Source organism: Aedes albopictus, chromosome 1 (assembly GCF_035046485.1).
Source record: "Aedes albopictus strain Foshan chromosome 1, AalbF5, whole genome shotgun sequence".
Taxonomy (NCBI): domain Eukaryota; kingdom Metazoa; phylum Arthropoda; class Insecta; order Diptera; family Culicidae; genus Aedes; species Aedes albopictus.
In genome coordinates this window covers 55895423-55908905 of record NC_085136.1, presented here as the reverse complement: position 1 = coordinate 55908905, position 13483 = coordinate 55895423, and the positions used below count along the sequence as shown (strand labels likewise).

Below are 13483 nucleotides of genomic sequence, written 5' to 3'. Positions count from 1 at the left end.
TTGTTATGCTGTTGTTATTCTCTTCTGCTCGGGAATATTAAGGATTGTTCTGTATATCTCAAAATGGTCAAAAAAAAAAATTAAATAAAAAAAATTTCAACTATAATCATAAAGTATCATAATGTTTTCATCTTTAAAAAAAATCGGTATCCCAAACAGGCTTCTAGGAAAAAAATAAAAATGTGAGGATGTTCAAAAATAAAAATAAAAAAATCACAATTCAGAATTGACAAAGGCGCGTATAAAAAAGAATCAACTCCCAAAACAACTTCAGATCAATTCAAGATGACGAAAAGTTATGGAAGATTTCTTTAAAAAAATCTTAGAGAAATCTTTCTATTCCTGACATATTTTCTGAAGATTGCATGGAAGACTTTCCAAAGAAATCACTGGAGGCATTTCTAAAGAAATTCTTGGGAAATTTTCTGAAGAAAGCAATGGTCAAAAAAATATATTTCAACAACAATCAAAAAATCTCATGATATATTCGAATTCAAAAAAAAAATGGTATTCCAAACAAGCTTCCAGAAACAATATAAAAATGTAGGGATGTTCAAAAATTAAAATAATAAAAATTAAAAACAAAAATTGACAAAATTGCGAATAAGAAAAAAATCACCTCCCAAAACAAGTTCAAATCGATCATAGGCGAAGAAAAATTACTTATTTAGATTAAAATAAAAAAATTGTATTGAAGGGTTAAGTATTAAAACAAACAGTTTTTTTACATGTAAAGAGAGGCAAAAAAATTAAAACACAATGTTCATGTGAGCTCAAAAATGATAAATTTTAAGTAAAATTAGGTGTGGATGAAAACAGGATTGGATGGATCCCAAGAGATTCAAGGTTGATTTAGGGATACTTTCTGCTGTCCTAATTCTTTTGAAAAAAAGTCTTACCAGAAAATTGACAAAGTACCTTCCAAAACTGAAATTCTCCGAAGAAACTAAACTAGTATCTCTCCTGTTCTGTCTAGTATTTAAAAGGGATCAACCAATGATTTCGCTTGAAATTTTACTAGAAATACGATTTCAATTTTCAACGATCATAGTTCATCATAGTTCATTTACCTATATAAGTTCGTGTGGATACCGGTTTCGAATAAGAATCGGCCTAGGGTCAAGCATGGAATTTGCCAAGCATGTCTCCAGAAGATCAGTATTGCTCTTGGAATATGAATCTCCCGAAAGTCAAGACGAATTTGGTGGTCTAGTAGCTTCTGGTTTCTGTTTTCTGATTCATATGCAGAAAGTGCTGGGTTCAAATGGGTCGTCTCTTTCCTCCTACTTTGTATCTTTCTATCTATTTTCTCTAGACTCTCTTCTCTATATATACTGGATTGAAAATAAAAGCCGATTCCCTATCATATAATGCCTACAAGTTATGCAACCGAGTGAACTGTGCCGCTTCATAGCAATCTTCACACAATCGATCACGCCTAGCATCCACGCACCATTGCGTGAACCCCTATGCTGAGGATAAACATTTTCCAAAAACATTTCGACATCCGTGTCCAAAATTGCTTCTTTACTATGGCGACTAATGTGTTTTTTTCTTATTCTACTTTTCCTACTTACAGATAATTTCCAACATTTTCCAGCTCAAGAAACAAAATTAAACTCACCTGAGAAAAATGTAAATCCAATCTAACAGCAAACCAGTGCAAAACCAAAACCGACATATCCCTCGAAAACACAAATATAGTGCATAAAGTAAAAGATTACCAGTGCAATCAATCGTGAGTGCTAAGCTATCAGCTATCACAGTGGCCACCAACACAGCCAGCAACGCTCCAAACAACCGCACAGAATGACGCACGGCCCTCCCGCATCGCGTAAACGGCCCCAAAATGGGACGGCCTCTGGTGGCAGCACTACTGGTGGCGCCGGCGATCCGGAATCCAACCAGGCCACGATGAACACCGGACTGCCAACTCCACCGGACGGTGGCTGGGGATGGATGGTTGTCCTGGCGTCCTTCAGCATACACATTGTCAGTAAGTATTGCCCGCCCGCTTCAAACGACCAACCAAGTTTTAATACCGGACCTAGCACCGTTATCGGTTTCCAATTACATACGTACAATCATCATCCCTCTTGATAGGAAATTCCTATGCACACAGCTCACGCAGCCTTCCCGCGCAATAAACCCGTCCGTCAATAGCAAATCAATCATTCTCCTAGACAGTCCAGTCAGTGGATGGCTATTGGACGGCTAAAACAAACTCGAGGCGATCGCTCAAAGCCCCTTTTGAAAAACAACCGCATTCAATGGCTTTCGATTTCGGTGCATTTTGTTTCGTTATCACAATGGTTTCAGGAACGAACGAAAAAACAACGCGTGAGGCTTTCATAATCGCTGCAATGCGACGTCATTAGATTACAGAATGTCAGAGAATTAACTGTACGAGGATATTGTTACTGAGCAGAATTTGCTCAAAACTATGAAACGGATTTCTGATCTGCTCTAAATCCTGAGCAAGATTTGCTCCAAATGCTAGGCAGGATTTGCACCAAACTCTGAGCAGGATTTGCTCCGAATGCTGGGCTGGATTTGTTTCAAATCCTGAGCAGGATTTGCTTCAAATCCTGAGCAGGATTTGCTCCGAATCCTGAGCAGGATTTGCTCCGAATCCTGAGCAGGATTTGCTCCGAATACTGAGCAGGATTTGCTCCGAATACTGAGCAGGATTTGCTCCAAATGCTGGGCTGGATTTGCTTCAAATCCTGAGCAGGATTTGCTCCGAATCCTGAGCAGGATTTGCTCCGAATCCTGAGCAGGACTTGCTCCGAATCCTGAGCAGGATTTGCTCCGAATCCTGAGCAGGATTTGCTCCGAATCCTGAACAGGATTTGCTCCGAATCCTGAGCAGGATTTGCTCCGAATCCTGAGCAGGATTTGCTCCAAATGCTGGGCTGGATTTGCTTCAAATCCTGAGCAGGATTTGCTCCGAATCCTGTGCAGGATTTGCTCCGAATCCTGAGCAGGATTTGCTCCGAATCCTGAGCAGGATTTGCTCCGAATACTGAGCAGGATTTGCTCCGAATACTGAGCAGGATTTGCTCCGAATCCTGAGCAGGATTTGCTCCGAATCCTGAGCAGGATTTGCTCCCAGGATTTGCTCCAAATGCTGGGCTTGATTTGCTTCAAATCCTGAGCAGGATTTGCTCCGAATCCAGAGCAGGATTTGCTCCGAATCCTGAGCAGGATTTGCTCCGAATCCTGAGCAGGATTTGCTCCGAATCCTGAGCAGGATTTGCTCCGAATCCTGAGCAGGATTTGCTCCGAATACTGAGCAGGATTTGCTCCGAATACTGAGCAGGATTTGCTCCGCATCCTGAGCAGGATTTGCTCCGAATCCTGAGCAGGATTTGCTCCGAATACTGAGCAGGATTTGCTCCAAATGCTGGGCTTGATTTGCTTCAAATCCTGAGCAGGATTTGCTCCGAATCCTGAGCAGGATTTGCTCCGAATACTGAGCAGGATTTGCTCCGCATCCTGAGCAGGATTTGCTCCGAATCCTGAGCAGGATTTGCTCCGAATACTGAGCAGGATTTGCTCCAAATGCTGGGCTTGATTTGCTTCAAATCCTGAGCAGGATTTGCTTCAAATCCTGAGCAGGATTTGCTCCGAATCCTAAGCAGGATTTGCTCCGAATCCTGAGCAGGAATTGCTCCGAATCCAAAGCAGGATTTGCTCCAAATCCTGACAAGGATTTGCTCCAAATCCTGAGAAGGAATTGCTCCAAATAATGAGAAAGAATTGCTCCAAATCATGAGAAGGATTTGCTCCAAATCCTGACAAGGATTTGCTCTAAATTCTGAACAGGATTTGCTCCAAATCCTGACAAGGATTTGCTCCAAATCCTGACAAGGATTTGCTCCAAATCCTGACAAGGATTTGCTCCAAATCCTGACAAGGATTTGCTCCAAATCCTGACAAGGATTTGCTCCAAATCCTGACAAGGATTTGCTCCAAATCCTGACAAGGATTTGCTCCAAATCCTGACAAGGATTTGCTCCAAATCCTGACAAGGATTTGCTCCAAATCCTGACAAGGATTCGCTCCAAATCCTGACAAGGATTCGCTCCAAATCCTGACAAGAATTTGCTCCAAATCCTGACAAGGATTTGCTCCAAATCCTGACAAGGATTTGCTCCAAATCCTGACAAGGATTTGCTCCAAATCCTGACAAGGATTTGCTCCAAATCCTGACAAGGATTTGCTCCAAATCCTGACAAGGATTTGCTCCAAATCCTGACAAGGATTTGCTCCAAATCCTGACAAGGATTTGCTCCAAATCCTGACAAGGATTTGCTCCAAATCCTGACAAGGATTTGCTCCAAATCCTGACAAGGATTTGCTCCAAATCCTGACAAGGATTTGCTCCAAATCCTGACAAGGATTTGCTCCAAATCCTGACAAGGATTTGCTCCAAATCCTGACAAGGATTTGCTCCAAATCCTGACAAGGATTTGCTCCAAATCCTGACAAGGATTTGCTCCAAATCCTGACAAGGATTTGCTCCAAATCCTGACAAGGATTCGCTCCAAATCCTGACAAGGATTCGCTCCAAATCCTGACAAGAATTTGCTCCAAATCCTGACAAGGATTTGCTCCAAATCCTGACAAGGATTTGCTCCAAATCCTGACAAGGATTTGCTCCAAATCCTGACAAGGATTTGCTCCAAATCCTGACAAGGATTTGCTCCAAATCCTGACAAGGATTTGCTCCAAATCCTGACAAGGATTTGCTCCAAATCCTGACAAGGATTTGCTCCAAATCCTGACAAGGATTTGCTCCAAATCCTGACAAGGATTTGCTCCAAATCCTGACAAGGATTTGCTCCAAATCCTGACAAGGATTTGCTCCAAATCCTGACAAGGATTTGCTCCAAATCCTGACAAGGATTTGCTCCAAATCCTGACAAGGATTTGCTCCAAATCCTGACAAGGATTTGCTCCAAATCCTGACAAGGATTTGCTCCAAATCCTGACAAGGATTTGCTCCAAATCCTGACAAGGATTTGCTCCAAATCCTGACAAGGATTTGCTCCAAATCCTGACAAGGATTTGCTCCAAATCCTGACCAGGATTTGCTCCAAAACCTGACAAGGATTTGCTCCAAATCCTGACAAGGATTTGCTCCAAATCCTGACAAGGATTTGCTCCAAATCCTGACAAGGATTTGCTCCAAATCCTGACAAGGATTTGCTCCAAATCCTGACAAGGATTTGCTCCAAATCCTGACAAGGATTTGCTCCAAATCCTGACAAGGATTTGCTCCAAATCCTGACAAGGATTTGCTCCAAATCCTGACAAGGATTTGCTCCAAATCCTGACAAGGATTTGCTCCAAATCCTGACAAGGATTTGCTCCAAATCCTGACAAGGATTTGCTCCAAATCCTGACAAGGATTTGCTCCAAATCCTGACAAGGATTTGCTCCAAATCCTGACAAGGATTTGCTCCAAATCCTGACAAGGATTTGCTCCAAATCCTGACAAGGATTTGCTCCAAATCTTGACAAGGATTTGCTCCAAATCCTGACAAGGATTTGCTCCAAATCCTGACAAGGATTTGCTCCAAATCCTGACAAGGATTTGCTCCAAATCCTGACCAGGATTTGCTCCAAATCCTGACAAGGATTTGCTCCAAATCCTGACAAGGATTTGCTCCAAATCCTGACAAGGATTTGCTCCAAATCCTGACAAGGATTTGCTCCAAATCCTGACAAGGATTTGCTCCAAATCCTGACAAGGATTTGCTCCAAATCCTGACAAGGATTTGCTCCAAATCCTGACAAGGATTTGCTCCAAATCCTGACAAGGATTTGCTCCAAATCCTGACAAGGATTTGCTCCAAATCCTGACAAGGATTTGCTCCAAATCCTGACAAGGATTTGCTCCAAATCCTGACAAGGATTTGCTCCAAATCCTGACAAGGATTTGCTCCAAATCCTGACAAGGATTTGCTCCAAATCCTGACAAGGATTTGCTCCAAATCCTGACAAGGATTTGCTCCAAATCCTGACAAGGATTTGCTCCAAATCCTGACAAGGATTTGCTCCAAATCCTGACAAGGATTTGCTCCAAATCCTGACAAGGATTTGCTCCAAATCCTGACAAGGATTTGCTCCAAATCCTGACAAGGATTTGCTCCAAATCCTGACAAGGATTTGCTCCAAATCCTGACCAGGATTTGCTCCAAATCCTGACAAGGATTTGCTCCAAATCCTGACAAGGATTTGCTCCAAATCCTGACAAGGATTTGCTCCAAATCCTGACAAGGATTTGCTCCAAATCCTGACAAGGATTTGCTCCAAATCCTGACAAGGATTTGCTCCAAATCCTGACAAGGATTTGCTCCAAATCCTGACAAGGATTTGCTCCAAATCCTGACAAGGATTTGCTCCAAATCCTGACAAGGATTTGCTCCAAATCCTGACAAGGATTTGCTCCAAATCCTGACAAGGATTTGCTCCAAATCCTGACAAGGATTTGCTCCAAATCCTGACCAGGATTTGCTCCAAATCCTGACAAGGATTTGCTCCAAATCCTGACAAGGATTTGATCCAAATCCTGACAAGGATTTGCTCCAAATCCTGACAAGGATTTGCTCCAAATCCTGACAAGGATTTGCTCCAAATCCTGACAAGGATTTGCTCCAAATCCTGACAAGGATTTGCTCCAAATCCTGACAAGGATTTGCTCCAAATCCTGACAAGGATTTGCTCCAAATCCTGACAAGGATTTGCTCCAAATTCTGACAAGGATTTGCTCCAAATCCTGACAAGGATTTGCTCCAAATTCTGACAAGGATTTGCTCCAAATCCTGACAAGGATTTGCTCCAAATCCTGACAAGGATTTGCTCCAAATCCTGACAAGGATTTGCTCCAAATCCTGACAAGGATTTGCTCCAAATCCTGACAAGGATTTGCTCCAAATCCTGACAAGGATTTGCTCCAAATCCTGACAAGGATTTGCTCCAAATCCTGACAAGGATTTGCTCCAAATCCTGACAAGGATTTGCTCCAAATCCTGACAAGGATTTGCTCCAAATCCTGACAAGGATTTGCTCCAAATCCTGACAAGGATTTGCTCCAAATCTTGACAAGGATTTGCTCCAAATCCTGACAAGGATTTGCTTCAAATCCTGACAAGGCTTTGCTTCAAATCCTGACAAGGATTTGCTTCAAATCCTGACAAGGATTTGCTTCAAATCCTGACAAGGATTTGCTTCAAATCCTGACAAGGATTTGCTTCAAATCCTGACAAGGATTTGCTTCAAATCCTGACAAGGATTCGCTTCAAATCCTGACAAGGATTTGCTTCAAATCCTGACAAGGATTTGCTTCAAATCCTGACAAGGATTTGCTTCAAATCCTGACAAGGATTTGCTTCAAATCCTGACAAGGATTTGCTTCAAATCCTGACAAGGATTTGCTTCAAATTCTGACAAGGATTTGCTTCAAATCCTGACAAGGATTTGCTTCAAATCCTGACAAGGATTTGCTTCAAATCCTGACAAGGATTTGCTTCAAATCCTGACCAGGATTTGCTTCAAATCCTGACCAGGATTTGCTTCAAATCCTGACCAGGATTTGCTTCAAATCCTGACCAGGATTTGCTTCAAATCCTGACCAGGATTTGCTTCAAATCCTGACAAGAATTTGCTTCAAATCCTGACAAGAATTTGCTTCAAATCCTGACAAGAATTTGCTTCAAATCCTGACAAGGATTTGCTTCAAATCCTGACAAGGATTTGCTTCATATCCTGACAAGGATTTGCTTCAAATCCTGACAAGGATTTGCTCCAAATCCTGCTAAGGATTTGCTCCAAATCCTGATAAGGATTTGCTCCAAATCCTGACAAGAATTTGCTCCAAATCCTGACAAGAATTTGCTCCAAATCCTGACAAGGATTTGCTCCAAATCCTGACAAGGATTTGCTCCAAATCCTGACAAGGATTTGCTCCAAATCCTGACAAGGATTTGCTCCAAATCCCAACAAGGATTTGCTCCAAATCCTGAGCAGGATTTGCTCAGAATCCTGAGCAGGATTCTTGTCAGGATTTGGAGCAAATCCTTGTCAGGATTTGGAGCAAATCCTTGTCAGGATTTGGAGCAGATCCTGCTCTGGATTCGGAGCAAATCCTGCTCAGGATTCGGAAAAAATCCTGCTCAGGATTCGGAGCAAATCCTTCTCAGGATTCGGAACAAATTCTGCTCATGATCTGGATCAAATCCTGCTCAGGATCTGTATCACATCCTGCTCAGGATTCGGAGCAAATCATGCTCAGGATTAGGATCAGATCCTTCTCAGGATTCGGAGCAAATCCTTCTCAGGATTCGGAGCAAATCCTTCTCAGGATTCGGATCAAATCCTGCTCAGCATTTGAAAAAATCCTGCTCAGGATTCGGAGCAAATCCTTCTCAGGATTCAGAGCAAATCCTGCTCAGGATCTGTATCACATCCTGCTCAGGATTCGGAGCAAATCATGCTCAGGATTAGGATTACATCCTTCTCAGGATTCGGAGCAAATCCTTCTCAGGATTCGGAGCAAATCCTTTCCAGGATTCGGATCAAATCCTGCTCAGGATCCGGATCAAATCCTGCTCAGGATCCGGATCAAATCCTGCTCAGGGTTCGGAGCAAATCCTGCTCAAGGTTCGGAGCAAATCCTGCTCAGGATTTGAAGCAAATCCTGCTCAGGATTTGAAGCAAATGCTGAGCAGAATTTGCTCCAAATCTTGAGAAACATTTGCTCCAAATCCTGAAAAGGATTTGCTCCAAATCCTGACAAGGATTTGCTCCAAATCCTGACAAGGATTTGCTCCAAATCCTGACAAGGATTTGCTCCAAATCCTGACAAGGATTTGCTCCAAATCCTGACAAGGATTTGCTCCAAATCCTGACAAGGATTTGCTCCAAATCCTGACAAGGATTTGCTCCAAATCTTGACAAGGATTTGCTCCAAATCCTGACAAGGATTTGCTTCAAATCCTGACAAGGCTTTGCTTCAAATCCTGACAAGGATTTGCTTCAAATCCTGACAAGGATTTGCTTCAAATCCTGACAAGGATTTGCTTCAAATCCTGACAAGGATTTGCTTCAAATCCTGACAAGGATTTGCTTCAAATCCTGACAAGGATTTGCTTCAAATCCTGACAAGGATTTGCTTCAAATCCTGACAAGGATTCGCTTCAAATCCTGACAAGGATTCGCTTCAAATCCTGACAAGGATTTGCTTCAAATCCTGACAAGGATTTGCTTCAAATCCTGACAAGGATTTGCTTCAAATCCTGACAAGGATTTGCTTCAAATCCTGACAAGGATTTGCTTCAAATCCTGACAAGGATTTGCTTCAAATCCTGACAAGGATTTGCTTCAAATCCTGACAAGGATTTGCTTCAAATCCTGACAAGGATTTGCTTCAAATCCTGACAAGGATTTGCTTCAAATCCTGACAAGGATTTGCTTCAAATCCTGACAAGGATTTGCTTCAAATCCTGACAAGGATTTGCTTCAAATCCTGACAAGGATTTGCTTCAAATTCTGACAAGGATTTGCTTCAAATCCTGACAAGGATTTGCTTCAAATCCTGACAAGGATTTGCTTCAAATCCTGACAAGGATTTGCTTCAAATCCTGACCAGGATTTGCTTCAAATCCTGACCAGGATTTGCTTCAAATCCTGACCAGGATTTGCTTCAAATCCTGACCAGGATTTGCTTCAAATCCTGACAAGAATTTGCTTCAAATCCTGACAAGAATTTGCTTCAAATCCTGACAAGAATTTGCTTCAAATCCTGACAAGGATTTGCTTCAAATCCTGACAAGGATTTGCTTCATATCCTGACAAGGATTTGCTTCAAATCCTGACAAGGATTTGCTCCAAATCCTGCTAAGGATTTGCTCCAAATCCTGATAAGGATTTGCTCCAAATCCTGACAAGAATTTGCTCCAAATCCTGACAAGAATTTGCTCCAAATCCTGACAAGAATTTGCTCCAAATCCTGACAAGGATTTGCTCCAAATCCTGACAAGGATTTGCTCCAAATCCTGACAAGGATTTGCTCCAAATCCTGACAAGGATTTGCTCCAAATCCCAACAAGGATTTGCTCCAAATCCTGAGCAGGATTTGCTCAGAATCCTGAGCAGGATTCTTGTCAGGATTTGGAGCAAATCCTTGTCAGGATTTGGAGCAAATCCTTGTCAGGATTTGGAGCAGATCCTGCTCTGGATTCGGAGCAAATCCTGCTCAGGATTCGGAAAAAATCCTGCTCAGGATTCGGAGCAAATCCTTCTCAGGATTCGGAACAAATTCTGCTCAGGATCTGGATCAAATCCTGCTCAGGATCTGTATCACATCCTGCTCAGGATTCGGAGCAAATCATGCTCAGGATTAGGATCAGATCCTTCTCAGGATTCGGAGCAAATCCTTCTCAGGATTCGGAGCAAATCCTTCTCAGGATTCGGATCAAATCCTGCTCAGCATTTGAAAAAATCCTGCTCAGGATTCGGAGCAAATCCTTCTCAGGATTCAGAGCAAATCCTGCTCAGGATCTGTATCACATCCTGCTCAGGATTCGGAGCAAATCATGCTCAGGATTAGGATTACATCCTTCTCAGGATTCGGAGCAAATCCTTCTCAGGATTCGGAGCAAATCCTTTCCAGGATTCGGATCAAATCCTGCTCAGGATCCGGATCAAATCCTGCTCAGGATCCGGATCAAATCCTGCTCAGGGTTCGGAGCAAATCCTGCTCAAGGTTCGGAGCAAATCCTGCTCAGGATTTGAAGCAAATCCTGCTCAGGATTTGAAGCAAATGCTGAGCAGAATTTGCTCCAAATCTTGAGAAACATTTGCTCCAAATCCTGACAAGGATTTGCTCCAAATCCTGACAAGGATTTGCTCCAAATCCTGACAAGGATTTGCTCCAAATCCTGACAAGGATTTGCTCCAAATCCTGACAAGGATTTGCTCCAAATCCTGACAAGGATTTGCTCCAAATCCTGACAAGGATTTGCTCCAAATCCTGACAAGGATTTGCTCCAGATCCTGAGCAGGATTTGTTCCAAATCGTGAGCCAGATTTGCTCCAAATCCTAAGCAGGATTTGCTCCAAATCCTGAGCAGGATTTGCTCCAAATCCTGAGCAAGATGGGCTCCAAATCCTGAGCAAGATTGAATCGAAATCCTGAGTAGAATTGGCTCCAAATCCTGAGCAGGATTGGTTCGACTTCCTGAGCAGGATTTGCTTCAAATCCTGACAAGGATTTGCTCCAAATCCTGAGAAGGATTTGCTCCAAATCCTGAGAAGGATTTGCTCCAAATTCTGAAAAAGATTGCTCCAAATCCTGAGAAGGATTTGCTCCAAATCCTGAGCAGGATGTGTTCCAAATCCGATGGAGTACACTGAACTTTTGTGACCGAAGATTGCCTTTCCTAGATGATTCAAGTCACTAACCCAAGTGCACGATTCCGAATCGCGCCATAGAAACTGCACCCGTCGTGCCGCGCAGCTGTTCGACGATCTGATCGAAGGTCACTTTAATACTAGGCTTAGTCCAGTCATTAGGAATTACATCGCGTCGCGTCGTCGTCATCGCTGCTATGGTAGCTGGGCAATTAAATCGCCTTTATCTTCGAGATGGGTCTTTGTTTTAGGGACAGCACACAATCAGAGGGGATGATGGAAGCTGATAGCAGCGTCGTCATCGGTTCCCCCCAGTTTCGAAAGAATGGAATGGATCGACGCAATTTGGCTTTTGGGTGGCTTTTACAGCAATGTGCGGAACAGGCTGAAACTGGAATCACCACGATGCTTGAGGATTACTACATCAATTGAATTGGTTCAATTGATTGGACGGGCCAATGGAAAAACACGCTGATAAGGGAACAATACGGGCGCGGATGAATCCCGTTTCGGTAGTGCTTGAATTTTCGGATCTAAAAATAGTTCATTCAATGAAGAACATTTCAGTCAACAACGATTTCCAAATCGAAATTCAGAAAACTTATTATTCCGAATGGAATTTCAAATTCTTACGATTCATCTTCATAGAATATACAGGGGATGGCCAAAATGTTTGGGATAGGCAACTTTTTTTCTCTTACAAAAAAATTCAACATGCTGTAACTTTTCTTAGAGTGCATCAAAAAATCTCAAATTTTGACTGTTTGTCAACCTATTATATGTGCATCATTGGTACAAATTTGGGCTCGATTGATTGATTTTTCATGAAGCTAGAACCGTTCGGGTAAAACACTATTATTTAGACAACTATTTTTTTAACTGTCATATCTCGGAAACCAGTGAACCGAATTGAATGAATTTTTTAACGTTTATCAACAATATATTGATACTTAATTCGACGTTATAAAATGTAATATTTTCTCGCGGCGAATTAAGTTATACCGGATTGAAATTTTTACCCATATAGAGGAAAATAAGCCAAATTTACAATACCACACAAAAATTACTAAATGTGTTCTTCTTTCAGTCTAAATAGGCTCTAATATATCGGATTAGAGATAACTTGAGAACAGAAGTGGAAAATCTTTGGATATCAACACTAAAATTTATTGACATTGATGTAAAAAAATTACATTTTTTCGAGAAAAATCCAAAAAGTGTCAATCCATGATAACTTTTTTGAACGTTTCAAAAGAACCTATGTTTTAATAGCTTTTGAAGCATTTACATATTGTTAGTGTACGTTCAAAATTTCATTCAATTCGGTTTACTGGTTTCCGAGATATGACACCTCAAAAATGAGTTGTCTGAAAAATAGTGTTTTACCCGAACGGTTCTAACTTGGCGAAATATTAATCAATCGAGCCCAAATTTGTACCAATGATGCACATACAGTAGGTTGACAAACAGTTAAAATTTGAGATTTTTTGATTCACTCTATGAAAAGTTATAGCTTGTTGAACTTTTTTGTGAGAGAAAAAAAAGTTGCCTATCCCAAACATTTTGGCCATCCCCTGTATGTATGAACATTGAACATCATCATAAATGGACTGACTGACAAATAGTTTGAACAGCATATTGAATGGTTAATGGCGTAAACAAAACAACATTATATTGTTGCAACGTCTATCTGAATCTAAATCAACAAAGCAGGTGCCATTCAACTTTTTACTTGTGTAAACACCCACTGCGATATCTCAATGACCACACACAATTATGAGCAATATTGCACTCTACAACAGCAGAGTGAGCTCGGGGCAAACAACCGCTAATAATTGTTTTATGGGTGCTAACTGTTTGATTAAACGTTAGTAAACCGCGTAAACATCCAGACTTTGTTGGTATCTGCACCGAGAAGTGCATCCAGCCAGCACGCTCTGGCTGTATCACATCACAATGATTTTTTCCACACTAGGGTGTCCCAAAATAGAGAAAGTGTTAAAAAGTTAACTTGCTCACCCTTAGAATGATAGATTAGGTTCTTAGAAACAATAGTTCCATA

General features: G+C 41.7%; 1 protein-coding gene across 3 annotated transcripts in view; it reads left to right on the top strand.

The window, feature by feature from the left end:
* LOC109427503 (uncharacterized) overlaps positions 1–13483 on the top strand; it is a 154410-nt gene that overhangs the window by 98804 nt on the left and 42123 nt on the right. For all 3 annotated transcript variants that reach the window (XM_062844582.1, XM_062844581.1, XM_062844580.1), the window contains exon 2: positions 1580–1996. In XM_062844582.1, coding sequence (XP_062700566.1) covers positions 1810–1996 — 187 coding nt within the window. In that variant the 5' untranslated portion in view covers positions 1580–1809. The remainder of the gene's footprint in view (positions 1–1579; positions 1997–13483) is intronic.